The sequence below is a fragment of the Poecilia mexicana genome, unplaced genomic scaffold (assembly GCF_051168715.1).
Source record: "Poecilia mexicana isolate PSO_F unplaced genomic scaffold, ASM5116871v1 scaffold_8, whole genome shotgun sequence".
NCBI lineage: Eukaryota > Metazoa > Chordata > Actinopteri > Cyprinodontiformes > Poeciliidae > Poecilia > Poecilia mexicana.
This window is the reverse complement of record NW_028263377.1, coordinates 23,918,556-23,938,899: the sequence shown is the minus strand read 5'-3', so window position 1 is coordinate 23,938,899 and position 20,344 is coordinate 23,918,556. Positions and strand designations below refer to the sequence as shown.

The following is a 20,344-nucleotide window of genomic DNA, read 5'->3' as shown; positions in this document are numbered from 1 at the left end:
ATTTTAATTTTTAACTGGATCAGCCTCAAATCCTGAGCTGGAAAAACAAGATTCTGCCCTTTTTGTATTGTGGTTGAGGGCCGAACAAAATAACTAAGAGGGCTAGAAATGGCCCTCGCGCCGCAGTTTGGACACCTTCATGTTTCTGTGGAAATGTTCCCACTGAACAGCCAAAGAGAGGCCAGTTGTAAAGGATATCAGTGTGGCTGACCCAGTGGGTGTCGTTGAGCCAGTCGGAGCTGTGGTCGTCCTGCAGCAGCTTCTCGTACGTCTTCTTCAGGAAGCTCAAGTCTTCCCCGTCCAGACCCGAGTTCCAGATGTCATACAGGATGGTCATCTGCTCAAACTCGCTGCGGTTTTCAAACTTTAAAAGTAGCGGCTCAGGCGCTAGCACTGGTTTGGGCCAGCTCTGCGACGACATCACCCCGGCCTCCTGCAGAAAGAGACGCTCGCTCTTCCTCATCCCTTCAGCCACTTCGTTCTCCGTGTCCGAGCTGGAAAGTTCTCCAGACTCCAGCTCCTCCACGTCAACATCCTCCTCAAAATCTGATTCCTGCAGGGAAAAAGGCTCATTGTTGGTAACAACATACCACACTGTTAACATTTAAGATGAATAAATAAAAACGAAGTGGGAACCAGAAGGGATCCGCGCCATCTTGGTAGGCAAGTGCAGAACAAAGCATAGATGCACCATGGCTTAGAGACCAACAAAAATAAACATGTATTCCACTCTTCACCAATGTGGAAGAGAAAAAACCAACAAAATGGCTTTGTATGTCATTTTGTAAAGGATGTACAAACTCTTTGTGTGAACAACAAGGTTCTGGTGACTGGCAGCGTGAGAACATGTAGTAACAAACACTCAGGCTACACTGCAAAAATACAAAATCTTACCAAGTACGTTTGGTCTAGTTTCTAGTGTAAATATCTTAGAACACTTAAAATAAGACGAAATTAACTTACAAGTAACTTTTAAGCAAGATATAAGAGCTTATTTTAAGAAAATAATTCCTCAATGTTGGTGAAAAAAGTGTTAGATCCATTATAACAACTTAAAACAGCCGTTTTGTCTCAGGCCATCCAAATAAAACCCGTTGGACATACAATATATCCATTGAAATTTAATGCAAATATTCCAAAACTGAACTGAAAAAAACTGTTAAAAACCCACATTTGTTGTTATATCTGGATTTAAGAATCATAGCTGGTCCTTCTTCATTTTTAACCAAATTTATTTGGAAGATCTAAGACAAAAATTATGAATTATTTTTGTCTTAAATATCTCAAATACTCCCAGTCCGGTGTCGTGACCTTCCTGTTTTATCCATTTTTTCACTCCACGCTGTTGTTGATTTAAACAGTTACGAGGCACAGCGGCAAACCCTTAAACTGCTGCTGTGCAAGTTACTCAACAGGTTGTTGCTAGGCAACCAAAGAGTGAGCGAGTTGCTAGGTAACCGCAGAGTGAGAGAGTTAGTTCACTCCAAACAGTTTAGGGATGTAAGGCCTGCTCTTTTCTGTGGCTGGTTTCCTAAATCAATCAATCAATCAATCAAATTTTATTTGTATAGCACATTTCAGCAGCAAGGCATTTCAAAGTGCTTTACATAATTAAAATAAAAACCATCATTAAAACGCAAACAGTGAGAAAGAGAAAGAAAAAGCTGTCTCCAATCCTTTTGACTTTAGTCAAAACGTCGTTTGACAAGGACTAAAGAGTATTGCAAATATTTTTCAAGACCAGCATTGGAGTTCGAGTCGCTATTATTACCATAACAAAGTAATCTCACGAGAGTACCACATCATATGGCGACAAAACCGTGTGTCAGTTCTTTTACAGTGGAAAAACCTGCATGGCGTAACGAGAAATGACGAAGCAAATGTGTTCCCATGACGTGAGCTGACGGCGGGTTTTAAAACAAACAACGTCACAGTTATTTCACTTGTGGGGAAACCACACACCTCCAGCTTCCTCTGGTCGTACCAATCTGCTCCTTCTGCTGTTCGGTGCGACTTTCTCTGACTATAGTTCTGGTCTCACACTTTAATCTGAGAATTCTGGCTTTAATCTGGGAATTTTGACTTTATTCTAAAAATTCTGAGAATTTTGATCTTAATTTGACTTTTTAAAATCAGAATTCACACTTTAATGTGGGAATTTTGACTTTAATCTGATAACTCTGACTTTAATCCCAGAGTTCAGATTTTAATCCCAGAGTTCTGACTTTAATCCCAGAATGTGTTGAAGCCACCCACCTCCAGCTTCCTCTTCCTCTGCTTCTTGCCCAGCGGCTCCTTCTGTTTTTTCGTGCGATGCGGCTCCAGGTTCTCCTTGTCTTTCCTCTTCCTCTTCTCGCTCTTGTCCTGGTCGACCTCCAGGCCTTTGTAATTCTTCCTCTTTGCTGACGGAGACACTGGCGCCACCTGTCTGTCATCATCAGAGTCGCCCAGATCTCCCACCGGGGAGAAGTACTCGCCTTTGTCTCCTCTGGGCGGCGCCGCCTCCCCGATCACCTCCTCCGGCGCCTCCAGGACTCCAGAGATGGAGTTGAGGTCCGCCGACACCAACACGGACGCGTCCTGCCTCGCAGCGGGTTTCCTGGCGCCGGACGCCACAGTGGCGGCGGCGAGCGCCGGAGGTTTGCAGTAGTTGTGCTCCAGAAGTACGACGACGCCGCCGGGGCTCATCAGCAGAGCCAGCGACTCCAGGGAGAACGGGTCGCCCTCCATCTTCTGCTCCTCAGCCTCGTCCGACGTCTCCGTCTCCTCCGAGTCCCCGGCGTCCGGGTCCATTTTCAGCGCCACGTCCGCCAGCACCGACAGGTCGGCGCCGGCCAGCTGCAGCAGGCTGGACGCGCCGACCTGCTCCCTGATCCTCAGACGCTGCTCGCCGTCCTCCTCGTCCTCCGCATCCTCCCTGACGGCATGGCACACGCTGGGCGTCCGGGTCCGGCCTCTGGACCGCTTGTTGCCCGGCGCCGCCGCAGGGGCTTCCTCGAACGCCATGCGACACATCGAGGCGTGGTCCAGCGGCAGGTTCTGAACAGTGCGGCACACCATGACCGGAGCGGCGGCGGGCTTGGGCGAGTCTTTGCCCGCGACCCGCTTGCCGGGGGATTTCGGGGAGGGAGCCAGGGGCGTCTTCTTGGACTCGTCGGGGTCCTGGTTCCGGCTCGGCGGCGGGACGATGAGCGCGTTGCCTTCGCCGGGTTTCGAGGCGAAAGGAAGCAGCTGGATGCCGTGAGCGGGGCGGCAGGCAGGCGGCGGCGTGATGGGGGAGTCCAGAGGCTTGTCGGCGGTGGGCGGAGCCTCGCTTCCCGGCTGCGTTGGCGACGGCGCCGGGAGCGGCGGTTTGCCGTCGTTCTCGTCTGTGGAGAAGGAAACGGTCTTCCTGCGTTTCTTCAGAGGAGGAACGAAAGCGTTTGGAGACGAAGGGCGAGGGCCGAGCGGAGACGAAGGAGCCGCCGGGATATCGGCCTTGATTTCCTTAGGAAAACCTAAAGGAGAGACAGATTAGAGCAGATTATGCAAATATAACTCACAGACTGAATGAGGGAACCAGATTTACAGTGAAAGCTTATTCTGACTTTTACTTTTTAAAATCAAAATTCCGAATTTAGACAGAGAATTTAATCAGAATTCAAACTTTAATCTGGGAATTATGACTTTCACCTCGGACTTTAATCACAACTGCACCAGTAAAGGGAGGCAGACATTTGAGAAAATAATCCAAATAGACCTCAGACTGGAAGAAATCAAAGGTACTTCCGACTTTCATTTAAAATTTGCCCCTGGTTTTGGAGGCTTAATAAAAATGAGATAAAAAATGCTGACCAACCTTTTTTGATGTCGACCTTTGGAACAGCAGCTGCAACAATTTCCCTGAGAAAAAACAGAAGAAAAAAATGATCTGAGCAGGAAATAAAGACTGAATAGTTATCAAAACTATTTGACCCAATAGATTTCCACTTCATATCCCACTGCATATAAAATTATTAAAATATTTTCCTGATTTATGCAGATAAACTGTCCAGAAGTTATTGTGATAAGCGATAATATTGTTTTGAGACCATTTTCAAAAAGCGTAAGAAGTTCATCCTCTTAAAGATGAATAAGCTTTGATTTCTAGTGAACATTTTATCCTGGAATTGGAAGATAATTTAAATATATAAAAAAACTTAGGCCTGTCACGATATAAAATTTTACGAGACGACATATCGTCAGAGAAGCGATAAACGATAATATTGTTGTTTTAAGACTATTTTCAAGTAATATAGTGGTAATAATGGCACAATAATGCAGGAACACATTCTCTAAGATCAATAAACTTTGATTTCTGATGAACATTTAACACTGGAACTGAAAGATAAATATATAAAATAAATGAATAAAATAACAAATAAAATGACTGAAGACTTTTATCATCCAGTTTATGGTTGAAACAGAGAAAAATTATGGAAACTATGAAGCTAGTTTTAATTTATCAGGTGGTTAATAGACTTATTGCTTACTGATGTCGGATAACGCCCCCTGCTGGAAAATTTTGGACCAACATAAATCCACATCCTAAGCGGCTTTAATTTAATATTTATTTATTCGCTTTGGAATTTAGCGAATAGAAATAATTTTGTTGATCCTAATTAGCCTGAAACAGGAGAAATTTGGTCTGATTTTAACTTCAGACAGGGAGAAATAAAATGTCTTATTTTAAAAAACACAACATGCCTGTCGTCCTCCTTCTCAGTTGTGCTGTCCATTGTCGACTCATCCATGGAGTCTGGACCGGCACTTTCCACTAGCTCCCCTTCCTCCTCCTCCTCATCCTCAGAGGAGGACGAAGAGGAGGACGCCGAAGAGGAGGAACCTTCAGAGGACGAAGACAGGCTCTCATCGTCGCTGTCACTGCTGAGTCCGTCATCTGTAAGAGAAAACAAAGGCAGTTAACTGGTTTCTTTACTGAAAGGAGAAAAATAAACATTTAGAGTCATTGGGTTTTACCATCTGATTCCTTTTCACTTTCCACTTCTTCGTCCTCCTGCAGAGAAAAGGAAAACATTACAAGTGAAATGCTGCCATCTAGCGAAAAACATGAATCACTCCTAAAACAATTAAGTTGGGCTGCAACTAATCATTCTTTTAGAAATCAATTGATCTGACGATTAATCAGATAGAAAAATTGGCACATTCATACATATTTACTCTTTTACACAGTATTAAAGGGATGCAAAGAAAAATTTGTTCTTTTATAGATAAGAAAATAAACATTTTGTTGCCTAAAACGCAGAAACAAAACAGTCCTTCAGTGAATTCTTGTAGCAAAGCCTGTATCTGCAGCTAAAACAAATAATTACTTGAAAAATCGATTAATCGTTTCAGTCCTATCTGAAGATTTACATTCAGTTATTTTCTTCAGCTCAAAATACACTAGTTTAATTTGAAATATGCGTTTCAGGATATTTCCTGAAACGCATATTTCAGGAAATATGCATGACACTAATAAAAGTGTCTCATGCCTTCTCGCTCGATGAGCCGTCGGATGTTTCCTCTCCTTCGCTGTCGAGCTCCCAGGGTTTACGACTTCTTGGCTTCTTTTTCCTCCTCTTGTTGTCCCGATCAGCTGCATGCCTGTCTGCCTCTGGCATTCTCCCAGCTGAGAACCAGACATCGATTTAAGAGTCATTTCCTTCCGGTCGATTAGTTTAAACCCTCTTTTTAAAGCGTCAACATCAACAAACCTTCATCATCTTCATCCGGTGGAGTTGAAGGCCGAGGCCTCTTCAAGTCTCCCTCTTTGAAGTCCTGAGGTTCTTTCCTTTTCACCTGCACCGTTGAACATCGACATGTTTTGTTAATTGTAAAAACAAAAGTCAATGAATGTTATAGTTCCAGCTAAACTTTACAGTTGTGTTTAATAGCACACAATCTGGGAACACTAAACATTAAATGAGAGTATTTAAAATTCGGGAACAGCTTGGTCTTTTCTAAGAAATAAAACTCAAAACTGGCAAAATTCTTCAAGCAGCAGATGTGGATAATTTCAAATGTAAAGAATTATGATATTTTTACCTTGAATGAAGGTAATCGCAGCGCTCCACGGAGAGAAAACCCCTCCAACCCCCCACTTTTCGCCCAATCCACAAGCGACATCAGAGGCTCTCGAGGACGGTTGACCTTTTCCTCTTTCTTCTCATCGTCCCGTAAGGCAGACACTCCCCTAACCATCGTCTGGAAAGGCTGAAGAACAAAACATTCTCAATTTAAAATCCCAAATGGCTTCAATTAGGCACAACTCCTGGCAATCAAGCAGAAAGGGTTGAGCTCTTCACATGCTGATGTTAGAAGGATATTCAGCTGCAGACGCATATTTTTGCTACAACTAAAAAAGTTGTTCCCTAAATGAACGCTATGTTGTTGCATCTTAGGCAATAAAATGTTTATTTTCTTATTTTTAAAAGGGGTTAAAGTATTTTAATCCCTTTTAAATACCTATTAAATCTACAATGCTACAAAAGCATTGTAGATTTAATGCTTTTCTAACGTTGCATAAAAAGTTTAAGTGAAAAAAATGTAGAAAGTGACATTTTTTTAGCCGATTAATCCTCAGAACATCTATAGAATAACCAATTAATCAGCCTTAATTTCATTTAACTACTTGAGAATTTTCTTATTTAAAACATTGATCGATTTGTTTATTTGCATATTTTAATGTATTTCTAATATTGTGTAAACAAACTGGTTTATTGACAAATTTGCAGAATGTGTACATTTTTATTTGATTAATCAATTAATTGTCAGAATAATCAATTACAATAATAATTGTTAGTTGCAGCCCTAAACTTTTGAGAACTTGAATTTTGTGTTAGAAGTACAAGTATGCATAGAAGAATCAGCTTCTATGCATCATAAATCTAGAACAAACATCCAGAAAACTGCAAAACAGCTGAAACACTGAGTTTCTTTAAGACTCTTCTAGACCAAAATCCCACCTGTTCAAAGGTGATTTTGACCCATAATAAACAGAACATTGACAGATATGCTTGATGATTTTGATGATGACGCTTGACAAATTGTAAAGTCTGCTACTGTTTTCACAATTGATGACCATGGCCCCCCCAGTCATTGACCAAAGCTGCTCGCTGACAATGACTGCCTTTGGTTTTAGCTGTTAAGTTATCAATAAAGTGCTAAATCTTAAATGTACGCCTGATATCTAAAACAAAAAGGGACGCAGTGCTTTGCTGCTAATTGTCAACACTATGCCAAGTAGATACAGTCAGGCAAAGGTTTTAATAAAAACGAGGAAGACGAAGTTGGTCAGTGATGCTAGCTTGACTATGACAGCCGTAACATGTAGATGTGCTGCAGAATTCTGTGTTTTGGTTCAGTTACCAAATAAATAAATAGGCGACCTAAACACCAACTCTGACAGATCATCAGTAGAGCAGGGGATTAAATTAGCTAATCTACCACCACAGTGTTAGCTTAGCTAATAGCAGCGATAGCTAACCTACCAGAGTGATCACTTATCAATAGTCACAAAATGACCATCAAGTCTGAAAACATAAAACTGTAACGGACCGAATGTCCTGTTCTCCGTGTGGGAAATGTTTCCGTGTTTTTTCTTGTTGAGTTATGAAACATAAAGTGACGCTGCTGTCAGTTGCTATGGCAACGATTCTAGCGTAGCGTAGCCAACACGGAGCGAGAAGAAAAGTGGCCCTGAATCGTTCGATGGTTTTTCCGTGTTAATTTTCTGCTTGCTGGGGCACCAAATTAATAACGCCTCCATCTCCAGGTTTCATTTAGCTAATCATTCCACCGCAGCTTTGGACGGCGTGGAAAAGCATCGGCTCTTTGCGCTCAGTATTCTGCATTTCCAAACATACAACGTGTCAAAATGATGCGTTTATGATGTTTTCATGACGTAAAGCACTTTGAAATGTACTAGAGGAATAAAGTTGATTGATTAATTGATTGATCACCTTGGCCTTGGTCTCCTTCCTGTCCCACCACTCATCAAAAGTGGCGAAGGCGACATTCTCCACCATTTTGCGGTTCAGGTCCCGCTGCACGATGTTCTTCATCTCCTGGATCAACGAGGCCAGCACCATCTGAACCGTCGCTTCGTGCGGATTCTCTGCCATCATGGGCATCGCCTCCCCAGAGGCGCTGTACTCGTCCCCCTCCCCGGTCAGCATGGTGCCGTAGCCGGGCGGCGGCATGTAGGACTGGAAGTGAGGCGGCAAGACGTGCGGCGGCCACCCGGAGTGCGGAGGCGGGATGCTGTGGTGCGGAGGCGGCGGGATCTGAGTGCTGTGGGCTTCGTGGTAGGGGTATGACATGTGGGGCGGCATGTATCTGTGGTCCTGGTCGTAGTGCGCCCCCGCCCCATTGCCCTCTTGGTCCATGTAGGGGTGGTGCGTGTGAGGCGGCGGCATAGAGTGGAGATGATACGACGCGTAGTCTCCGGTCGCAGCCTCGCTCGGCCCTGGCGTGCCGTTGGACGACGACAAACGCATCTGATGCAGGCGGCTTAGCATGTGTGTTTGCATTTGGAAGGACATGGGGGCTCCACCGCTGTACTGGTTCATCAGCTCCATGGAGGTGGCGTAGTCGTACATGTGGTGGGGCATCGGGGGAGGATACTCGGGGTGTAGCTCCATGTGAGGAAGAGGTGGAATCCCAGGCGGAGGCGGCGGCTGAAGGGAGTAGCCGGGCGGAGGAGGGGGCGGTAAATGGGGCGGGTAGGAAGGAATCGGCGGGTGCATGGAGGTCCCAAAGTGCTGTGAGGAATCAGAGATGGGTGGCGGAGAGGATGAGGGGTCTGCCGGCTGCGAGAGTCCGGCAGCGGCGGCGGCTTGTGAGGACGACGGCGTTGATCCTGAGGCAACTGTCGGCTGGTGAGTCGCGACGGTTGTTATGGTGGTCGTTTCCTCGGCGTCGTCGTCTGAGATCTCCATGTCTTCACCAGAAGAATGAGGAGACGCCTGACAAAACACAGAAGTTACAGTTCGAGGAACCACCGACTCTTAACAGGAAACAAAGAAAAAGGAATAAAAGAGGAAGGGTGAACTGATAAACCATTCCTGGACTTTGGGAGATTAGTGATCGGTCGATACTTCTTATCCACCTCAGCAAATGTCTAAAACTCAATCAGTGGTCAGAGAGAGAGGCTCAGCCCTAATGGTGGAACAACCTCTTAGTTTTCTCAGTGTAAGTCAGGGGTGTCCAAAGTGTGGCCCGGGGGCCATTTATGGCACTCCATGTGATTTTGTGCAGGACAAAAATGGCAGCTCAAAGTTGGATTCTGATGCAGTCAATCAAATCTTAGAGAGAAATGTATACAGAGAAAGTTTTCTAAATGTGCAAATTACAACACAAAGTGCTCATTTAATTAAATGTCACTAAGCAAGACCATAAATTATTTAACTTTTTATTTTTCCTTCAGGATTAATGAAGTATTTTCGAACCGAACTTGAAACATTCAGCAACTTTTACTCAAAAGCAGACGTTGCACCTTTTAGGAAGGTTTTTGAAGAATGGGTGATCCATATCCTGCTCTGGTTGCGAAGAAAATACACAAAAAATTCAAAGATGATAGAAAAACCATCAACATTTAAGATACTGTTTGCATTTTTTATTTTGTTTTATAAATAAGGCAAACATTGGAAATCACACTTGTTTATGTTATTAAACTATTGTGTTGTATTAGATGTGCAGATATAAATAAAACTTAACTTTTCTTTCTACAGATTTTTAAACCTCTGTTGTGGCCCTCGTGTAAGTGATGATGATGTTTAGCGCCGTAACGTACCTGGCTCTGCCCGTTGAACGGCGGTGGCGTGTGCGCTCCGGTCCGGACAACCGGATCAGCAGAACCAGCCTGAGGGTCGTCTTGCTGCAGAGCTTCAGTAGCATCGATGCTAACGGGGGGCGGAGGTTCCTCTGGAGCTACGATATGGGGGGAGTAATTTTCGGAGGGTTGCGTCCCCGCGGCGAGGACAGTCGGACTCTTCCTCCCTTCTCCTTTTCCCCGTTTCCTCCCTCTGTGTCCTTCTCTGTCCCCCTTCTTCCTGTGGTCCTTCTCCCCGTTGTCCCCCCTGTGCTCCTGCTCCTTCGCAGCGTCGCCTCTTCGCTCCGCTCCCTCTCTACCTCTGCTCCTCTGCTTCTCCTCTTTCCTGTCCTCCTCGTCTTCCTCGTCAGAAGCGAGGAAGGAGAACTTGGCCTTTTGTTCCTTCAGGAGCATCTCGATTCGAGAGTCCAGGCTGCTGCTGTGGTAGACAAATGGCAAACTTTCGTTTGTGGAGTCCGGCTCTGGAGAGGAGTCGCGATGGGGAGGCGGAGGGGAGCTGGAGGAGGAGGACAGGTGGAGAGGCAGGGAGGCCGAGGAGGGAGAGTTGGAGGAAGATTTGGCGGTGGTTGGTTGGGACGGGGAGGAAGGTGGTGGCGTTTTGGGCGGCGCGGGTGGCGTGGTGGGACGGCGTTTGGGTTTGGTCCACTGGTCTTCGCGGGCCGGACTGTCCTGGTTAAAGTCCAGCGTTCCCAGCGTCTCGGCGACGGCTGCTGCAATAACGGAGGCCGGTGGGAGCGGCGGCGGCGGAGGAGGCGGCGGCGGCGGCAAAGCGCCGTGATGGTCCTTATCAGAACCAGCTTTCTCTGCCAGGGCTGAAGCCGCCGAGCGGGAGGAGCCATCCTGCGGCGCCGTCGGCGCGGGATCTTTGGAGGAGGCGTACGCCGAGTAAGACGACGGCGGCGGCGACATGCTGTTGGACGACGATCGGTAGGAGTTGGAGTTGTATCTGGGGTCGGAGCTGTTGGCGTAGTCGGCGTCTCGGTCGCGGTCTCGGTCCCGGTCGTGGCTGCTTCTTCTGCGACTGCTGTGGTGGTTGTGAGAGTGGTGGTGGTTGCGGTGCCGCTGGTGGCCGTGGTCGCCGGAGCGGGAGCCCACGCTGTCTCGCCGGTAACCCCGGTCGTCCCGGCGGTCCGAATGGTGGTGGGAGTGGTGGGAATGGTACTTCGAGGAGGAGTTTGAGTCTTGCTGGTGATGGTAGGACGACCTTCTGGAGCCGACCCCCGCGGGCGCATACCTCCCCGCTGATTCGCGCTCCCGCTCCCTGTCCGGCGGCGGAGGATGGTCGTACTGGTTGCAAATCGGCGGCGGAGGCATCGAGGAGTGATGCGCCATGTGTGAGCCGGGACCTCCGAGGTTGGGGTAGGGCGGGTAGCCTGGCGGCTCGTTGGGACGGTACGATGCGGTCGGGGGGTACGAAGGGCGCCCGCGGTGGTACAGCGACGGATCCTGTTCGTCGGGGTAACGAGACACTTTGAAACCTCCAACAGAAGATGAGACTGCAGACGATGAAGATGAAGATGGCAACATGTCCTGGGGAGGGTAGCCGCTGCTCAAAGAGCCAGAGTTGTAGTTCGGATGCCTGGAAGAGATTTTACTGGATTAATTACAGCTATCAATCAGAAGAGCTCTTTCTTACTGCAGCTGAACAACTAGGCTGAAACAATTAATCGATTACTGAAATAATCGTCAACTACTTTAGTAGTCGATTAATCATTAACTGGAGTAAAAAAGAAATCAATTTGCTGGAAGAACAAACACACCCAGAACAGTAATTAAACCAAAACGGTAAAAAAGAAAATAAAAGAAAGCTGAAACGATTAATCAAGTTAATTGAGATTAATCAGTTACTGAAATAATCGTCAACTAATTTAGCAATCAATTAATCGCCGAGTAGAGTATACAGATTCAAAAAAGGCAATTTACTGAAAGAAAAAACTCAGTAGTAATTACGCCACAACTATACAAAAAATATATATTAGGGCTGAAACGATTAATCAATTTAATCGTGATGAATCAACTATTGAAATGATTAACTAATTTAGTATTTTATTAATTATTAATAATTAGCACAACGACTCAAAAATTTCAATTTACTGAAGAAACAACATAATCAAACCCAAAATTAAGAGAAAAAAAAAAAACATTCAGGTTGAAACGATTATTTGAATTAATCGTAATGAATCGATTATTGAAATAATCAACTAGTTTAGAAGCTGATTAATCATTAACTGGAGTATGCATACTCTAAAAAGGGTAATTTGCTGACAAAGCAAAACACTCAGATCTAATTAGGTCAAAAATATACATAAATTTTTCATTTAAGATAATAATAAAAAAAACATATTTCTCTGTCAATCCATCCTTTGCTACAAATGATCAAGGTGATGGAATTATATGTTTTTGCATTTTAGGCAATACAATGTCTATTTTCTTATTTAAAAAGAAATTAAATGTGTTAATTTGCATTTGTTAATGTATTTGTACCATTGCATAATGAAACACTTCTTTAAAAATCAGACAAATCGTCAGCATAATGTATGGAGGACCTGACTACTAAGCTAATCGTCTGGATGAGCTCTACCTGCTGCTGGAGTAGCCTGAGTCTTGTGAGAAAGGAGTCCCAGATCTGGAGCTGTAAGGCGTTCCTCCGCCCCCCTGAGACGAAGCAGACGAGCTCGGCGTGTACGGACCGGGTAAAGACGAAGGCGGCGTGTCGACACGCTGATCGCCAAACCCGGTGTCAGCAGGACACGGCGTCATGCTTCCCGACGTCAGGGCTTGGACTCCTGCGGCCAAAACCGCGAGCTCGCTGGAAAACCTCCGCCGGATTTCAGACTGAAAAACAACAATGTTCAGAGTTAAGTAACAGCTAGTTGCATTTACTCAATTACATTTGAGCAACTTTTTAAAATAACTAACTTTTAGGAGCATTTCTACTCTTGAGTAAATTTCTGTATTTTCTACCCACTGAATGAAAAACAAGTTTTAACCAAAATTCACCAGACACAGCTGCAGTTTACGTTAAAGTTTTATATATATATATATATATATATATATTTTTTTTTTTTTTTTTGAGAGAGAGAAACTGATTTGGAATAAAATTATTTTTCCTGATTTTGTTATTTTTTTATTACTTGTATGAATTATTGTAATTTTGGCCCTTAAAATGCCAAAATGTCCAGTTAATTTTCTATTTTAGTCCATCTGATGATGCAATTTATAAATATTAAATGACTGATTGATACTTTTCTACTGCAGTGATTTCTTGGACGGCTACTTTTTATTTTTTCTTGATAAAAAATATTTTGTAGCAGCTACTTTTACTTGAGTACAATTTCATGGTACTCTGCCCATCTCTGACGATATTTCAAATTTTACATCTTACAGAAGTAAATTGTTGCCACATAATTTCAGAAAAAAAGCTCTTAAGTTGGTTCTTCATTTATATGGGGAAAAATCTTTGCCAATAATTCTGGTCACTATTAGAATCCTGGAAACTCAGACAGACGTACAAAATAACATCGGCTGTTGCGATATAATTTCAGTGGTAACATTTTTTAGCACCGTTTTTGTGATTGTTTTATACAGAAATCAAATTAAATACAAATTTATTTAACTGGAAAGCACAATATGAACTATCAGATTAAATTAACAATGTACTCTCACACAACTTGTGACAAATCGTTTTTGTTGTGGATGGTGAGATTAAGTTTTTCTAGAGCTGCAAAATATATAAAACTCCAATCACCATCTTAATATCAATCTGAAACGACTGCTTGGATGTAATATTACATCCCTTTAAAATTATTATTTCACAGATGACATTGTCATCTTTATTAATCATTTCAATAAAACTGATTGAAATGATTATTGTTAGCTAAAAATAGTGAGGAAAACGTGGCCTTCATTAAGCATCAGTTCTAAAGTTCAAACATTTTTTCAACCATTTATAAGCAATTTTGCTGACATTTTTAAATAAAAAACGCATGTTGCATCGAAATATTCAATGTTTTGGAGTAATTATGGTTAAAATAAAAACTGTTTAGCAACTTATTGATACTGAATGAAACAATTCTTTGTAATATTTTAGCTTTATTATTCCAAAAATAATATTTAATTCAATCCGAGCCTGAAAATGTGTTTTTGGACTCATTGTTCACATCGACGCTAAAGCTGGACAATTTAAGAACCTGAACCAATTCTAACTTTATTTATAAAATATTTATTGCAGGGATAATTTGTACTAATAACATTTCTGTAAATACGCAACATTTAGCCAAAAGGATATTTTCCACCAAAATTACATGAACAAAATAATAATTCAAAGACACTGAAAGTCTCCTCCTTTTCATGCTAATTTACCATCAACAAGCTGCTTTCAATCACTATTTTTAATTGCAAAGACAATTATTATTTATACATTTCACAGCAAACAGCCGCTGGAAACAAAACAGGCCGACACTGATGCTTACTATTTATAAAGCGTGGGCAGATGTGACGTTATATATATATATATATATATATATATATATATATTTTTTTTTTTAGATTTGTCGCAATATTTCCACTGACATTCAAAACAGGTGTCAGTTTAGACTATTTTTGTTCTAGAAACATCCTAATGACTAGTAATTTCTGTCTGCAGTAACACCGTAACTGCTTTGACTCAACATGAGTGTAAATATTGAACTCCTGACTCACGAACTGATCATCTACTGACTGAGGCGTCGTACCGTATCCGACTGTGGCTGCGCCGGCGTCTGAGACTGAACGCTGTCCGTCAAAGCTTTCCCTCCGAGCGGCACCGTCTGAGGAGTGTAGGACCCGTTTACGATCAGGTCGTAGTACTTCTGCCGCTGCTGACCTGCAGAAAAACAAACACAAAAACAAACGCTTTGCTAAACATATGGCCCTTGTTTGATTATTTACAGTAACTTGTCTTAATGGATAGTTCCCACAAAACCGGACCAGAAGCAAGTCACCTGGAAACGCGCCATCTTGATAGGCAACTGTCAACAGCGCTGTAGAAACAGCATTATTAAGGCGGCTTACATTTGTTTTTTCTTTTTTTTTTCTGCTCTTCAGGAGAAACAGATCAGTCTTCATGATCAGCACATCTTACAAAAAAAACAGTCAACAAGTCATTTGTGTTTCCCAAAAATGAAGAGTGTTTTACAAGCTGTCCAAAGACACAGTGCAAAGATTTAACTAAATCAAACCTGGAGATCTATGTATTATTAATTTAGTGCAGTGCGCCACAGAAGAGGGGAAAATAACGCAGAAAAATCGTTTAAGAACAAGCAAAACCACTTTCTTCTTTCTCTCTGTGTCAGCTACACGCAGACTCGTTGCCATAGCAACCGACAACCACGCCACTGCAGGGTTTAACACCACAAAACATTCAAACATTTTCCACACAAAGAACAGAAGATTCAGTCCATCACAGTTTTATGTTTTCAGGCTTGATGTTATTAATAAGTGATCGATGTGGTAGGTTAGCTACCGCTGCTATTAGCTAAGCTAACACTGTGGTGGCTCATTAGCTAATTTAAACACCTGCTCTACTGATGATCTGTCGGAGAGTTGGTGTTTAGGTCGCCTTTTTTTTATTTTTTAACTGAACAGAAACACACCGAATTCCACAGCCCATCTACATATTACGATCGTCATAGTCAAGCTAGCACAGCTGAGCTACTTCCCTCTCCCTCGCTGTTTCTTTATTAAAACTTTTTCCTGACCTTATAATATAGTTGTCATTGTGTTGAGAATTGGTAGTAAAGCACTGCGTCCCTTTTACTTTTATATATCAGGCCTACGTTAAAGATTTAATGTGTTATATTGACATTTTAACAGCTAAAATCAATGCTAGTCATCATTAGCGAGCAACTTTTTGCCCTCAAGCAGGGAGATGTAATGGGTCTACATCGCTACAATAGCAGCCACAATAAACTTTACCTTTTATATCGAGCTGAGCATGAATGATGTTTCCCATGACAGAGGTGTTGTGCAAATGCTTGACTGTGTCCTTCGCTCCCCTCGTGTTGGTGAACAACACCCTGGCCAGACCCAAGTGCTTCCTGGTCTTGGGATGAAACAGGATCTCCATCTCCTCCACTTCGCCAAACTTGGAGCACATTTCTGCCAGGAAAGGTTCCTTGATGTTGTCATTGAGCCTGGCGAAGGTCACCTCTTTGAGGGGTATGGGACCCACGTAGAACTCATCGAGCTGTGGCAAAGAAAAAAAAAAAAGGTTAGGAACAAACAAACCAAAAAAAGCTCTGCTATTACAGGAAAGCGGAGTGACTGATCTGTGGAAATCATAAACACGGAACAGCTGAAGTGCAGGAAGACATCTGGTTTGGAAAGATAATGTGCAAATAATGAGTGAAAACATTTTTGGCCAAATGACCTTTGAGCGTGACAGATTTCACACAACCGCTGTGGTTTACAAGTGGTCATATACATCCAGGATAATAAAGTCATCCTGAGTTCACGGCCAATCAGCAAATAACTACAACATGACATTCATGCAACAGCACTGACAGCAAAATAATGAAAGATGTTCTTAAAATGAAGTTAGGTACCAATAAGCCAATAATGATTGCAATAATGTTAGTATTGTTCTTTTAAGATAATCTGCCTTATTAAATGATCACTCAAAATATAAAAACTTTGATTTTTAAAGAACATTTAACATCTAAAATATTTGAAAAAAGAAAAACCCACCAATTAAAATGGATTTTAGAGTTTCAGAAACCAAATTGTATTTAAAAAAAATATGTAATTATTCAGTTTAGAGCAGGAAAACAGGCAAAAGTGGCAGGTAGTACAAACTACTTACTTCATTCTGGGTATCAAATGTTTGCAGCGTTTCAACTAAATTAAAGAAGAGCATCTCTTTTCCAAATAAAAATTATTGCACTGCTTTTAATTTATCATGCTATAAAATAATTTATTGCTCATTGTGACAGACTTAGGAACCACATCCTATTATTTCTGAAAGGCCTAAGAAGTTTCCGATGCTGCAGTAATTATGTTCACAACACAACCGTTTAACTTGTCTTGAATTTGGAAACTTCTCTGGGGGAAAAGAGAAGTTACATTCTCACTTTTATATAATTGGCCAACATCCTGGCACTGCTGTTGCTAAGCAACAACCATAATTGTTCATCTATGCATTTACTTCCCCATTAATTAAATGTATTATTCTTCCTCACCTTTTAAAACAAAATATCATATATCAAAGTAAAATTACATTTAAATGAACTGCTCCAGCTCAAAATGACAGTAGTTATATTTTGGTTTTTCAGATGAATGTCTAACGGATCAATAAAACAAAGTCTGAGAAGTGGAGCCCACCTTGAACTTTGGCACTGGTAGGGATATTTCTGTATACCTCGACCATAATCTCCGGGGTCTAGGGTCCCGGAGTTCGCCCACAGGGGGAAACCCAGAGTCCTAAACAAAAATAACACAGCAAATAAGAAGTAAACCTTAGAACTGATCCACATTTTAAAGTGAATAAACTCCAGTTAGACTTACTGGAACACTGAAATGCACTCCGTCATATCTGTAGACCTTCTGCGTAACCCGCCGAATGGCCGGGTCCTGGACGAGTTTGTAGCTTTTCCACTGCAAGCTGACTGCTTTCTGTGCTTCGGTCCCACTGTCTGGATCCATCCTATAACTGAGGACAAGAAGAAAAACATTCATTTAAAAGAGGATCTGCTGGAAAAAACCAACAAACAAACAAAAAAAAAACATCTAAGTGACTCGAATTCTAGGAATTTAGCAAGTAAATGATTTTTTAAGTCATAGTTTCAAGACTTTTTCATTTCCTCTCCACTTTAATAAACACATATATTCAACTAAAGTCTTGATATAGTAGTTTAGAAAAATATCACATTATTGAAACTGTGTTCACCTTGTAAATAAAGTGTGTGAAGAAAAACCTTATATGGACTGAGATAACTTACTCCTAAATATTACAAACTGTTAAATTGGATAGAAAAAAACAGCCTGGAAAAACAAATACGTCTCCATTTTCTATTTTTTCTACATTTATCCAGACTTTGAACCAATTAAAATCAAATTCTGTAGTTTGAGGCTTTGTTCTCACAGGCCTGAGGGCAGCATGGGGTTAATTGTTCATATTTAGAGCAAAAAAAAGAAAACGTTGTATGTTAAAACGCCAGGCAAAGCTGCAACAGATTAGTTACATATTAATTTAGACTGTTAATGTTTTTTAGAAATTAGGGTAAGGAATGTCGTCCTGGAAAATACGAAAATCAATTTGTAGTTTCAAATTTTTCAGGTCGGTCCAAGAAACCTAAATGCACCATAACAACCTTAACAGATGCGAACTGAACCAAGACTGATGTGAAAAGATGCAGTGATTAGAGATAAATAACTCTTGCCTGCAAAGGAACGATAAGCTGCGTCACAGCATTTAACCAGAGATCAACTTCACTGACTTCTCAGTCGCATTAATATACTCCGAGATCACATTTAAAGTATATAAAATGTTTAGCATTATCGTCAGCTTGTTGTCGGCTTCGGTTAAGCTGCTGTCAAAACAATGATCAGCGCTACGTCACTGATCAGACACTTTAGCTAGCAGCTTGCTGTTAGCAGAGGCTAAAGTGGATCCACAAAATGCAAATAATTGTTTCAGCAAGCGTCAAAGCAGAATTAATGTTCAGCGCATCTGTCCGCGTTTCAGAAGCGTTCCTTAAAAACCGAACCTGCACGTTGCCGATAGTCCGACAACGTAAACCAAAGTAAAAATTACTTGTCTTCTCGCTTTAGCTAGGGCAAACTGATGCTACTGATGGCTAATGCTAACTTAGCAACATCAAGTTAACAGTTTAAACTTTGAACTTGAAGACCTCCACATACACGTATTAGATTTTATAAGTTGCAGTCGTGACATGCATATCTTATCGAAACTTCTTAAGACTGCCTTTCCCACGTTTTAACCAAAATTCAGCCACCCCACCTCTTGGAGACCCGCTCATCCGAAAGTAGCAATTCGCCGCCGCTACAGTGTAGGCAGCTGCAGCCAGGCCCGCGAGACCAAGAAGAAAAACACTGGGTCACAAACAGATATATGACACCTACGACCCGGCGTTAAAGCACATCTAACGAACTAAAACAATACCGCTACCATTCCGGAAATTAGTCGATAGACCAACGACCATCTACGAGCGCCAAAGCCATTGTTTTCTATTTCAAAATCCAGATATTGTTGAGAGAGCGGCCATCGCGTAACCAACCTGAACGCCTCGCCTGCTCCCCATCAATGCATGTTAATGCAGTCTTCACTTGCTCACCCGCACTTTCCTCTACACAGACACAAAACAAACAACAAATAAACAGATTATTGAAAGTTAAAACATCACTTTGAATTAAATAAAAATAACAAAGATTTTAAAAGATAACTTACTCCATAATCAGTTGAATATTTGTAGTGTAAAGTTATGCTTGAATCTGCTTGTATCATTTCCAGTTTGAACGGTGACAAATTCGCCCCCTACCGGCGAAGTGGTGAAACAACTCAATAAGAATGAGTAAAGTAAAATAAATCAACAAGGGTATTTTTCTCGACTTTTAAAATAAATAACAATGGATTGTTATTGTTATAAAACATAAGAGTTGTTTTATTGCAGTATTAATTATGCTACATACACAGCAAATTTTACATGACTAATTAGAGTTAGAATAGAATTAACCTGTATCGTCCCATAGTGGGGAAATTAAGGCGTAACAAAATTAAGAGTGTAGTCAGTAAGGGCAAACTTTGCAACATAAGAGAAATAATTCTGTTCATTTATTAAAAAATAAGTATTGATATAGGTACTTTTTACTGGAGGAACAAGTAATCAATGACACCCAAGATAAAATACATGATCACAAATTAAAAATAACCCCACATTAGCTAGAATTTATTGCCCCAGTTTTAAATATTGTTTAAAAGAAGAATTTGTATTAAAATTTTGATAGTATCAGATTCTCCACTACAACTTCTTATTAAAAGTAATTCAGTTATTCACAACAGAGCTAAAAATTAAGATTTAAGAGAATTTAGATTACTATCTTGTAATAAACAATGACAGATTTCATGGCTCCCTTCTAAGTATATATAATTAAGTAATCATTTACTGCAGTAGCATAAATTCATTTAGAAATATTAATACTTTACTTTGAGTACATTTATTCAGCTACAGATAAAAAATAAAATGTTAAAATTTGCTACATCTAACAGTTCATGTAAAAATAAATACAACTGAGCTATTTTTATAATTCATTGTTTACTTTGTTGTGGATCAGTTTATAGTATCTTAAACAAGCAAATTTACTTAACACCCATATTCAGAAATGTAATAAAAATCTACAATCTACATGCTAATTGCTTGTATAGCATGAACTTAAGCTTTTTTGTAGCAAAAAAATCCAGATGGATTTGATGTAAAATAATAAAAATAATTTAAA

At 41.5% G+C, this 20,344-nt stretch overlaps 1 protein-coding gene across 1 annotated transcript in view; it reads right to left on the bottom strand.

Moving 5' to 3' along the window:
* Positions 1 to 19,140, bottom strand: part of setd1a (SET domain containing 1A, histone lysine methyltransferase) — a 31,021-nt gene extending 11,881 nt beyond the window's left edge. The window contains exons 1-15 of the mRNA XM_088007739.1: positions 17,396 to 19,140; positions 17,213 to 17,311; positions 15,809 to 16,079; positions 14,587 to 14,717; positions 12,435 to 12,688; positions 9,815 to 11,432; positions 7,983 to 8,987; positions 6,067 to 6,234; positions 5,736 to 5,820; positions 5,514 to 5,650; positions 4,999 to 5,035; positions 4,726 to 4,918; positions 3,839 to 3,882; positions 2,257 to 3,497; positions 199 to 553 (exon numbers count right to left, since the gene is read on the bottom strand). Of these exons, the coding sequence (XP_087863865.1) occupies positions 199 to 553; positions 2,257 to 3,497; positions 3,839 to 3,882; positions 4,726 to 4,918; positions 4,999 to 5,035; positions 5,514 to 5,650; positions 5,736 to 5,820; positions 6,067 to 6,234; positions 7,983 to 8,987; positions 9,815 to 11,432; positions 12,435 to 12,688; positions 14,587 to 14,717; positions 15,809 to 16,079; positions 17,213 to 17,311; positions 17,396 to 17,566 (5,809 nt within the window). The 5' untranslated portion in view covers positions 17,567 to 19,140. The remainder of the gene's footprint in view (positions 1 to 198; positions 554 to 2,256; positions 3,498 to 3,838; positions 3,883 to 4,725; positions 4,919 to 4,998; positions 5,036 to 5,513; positions 5,651 to 5,735; positions 5,821 to 6,066; positions 6,235 to 7,982; positions 8,988 to 9,814; positions 11,433 to 12,434; positions 12,689 to 14,586; positions 14,718 to 15,808; positions 16,080 to 17,212; positions 17,312 to 17,395) is intronic.
* Positions 19,141 to 20,344: the final 1,204 nt, after the last annotated feature.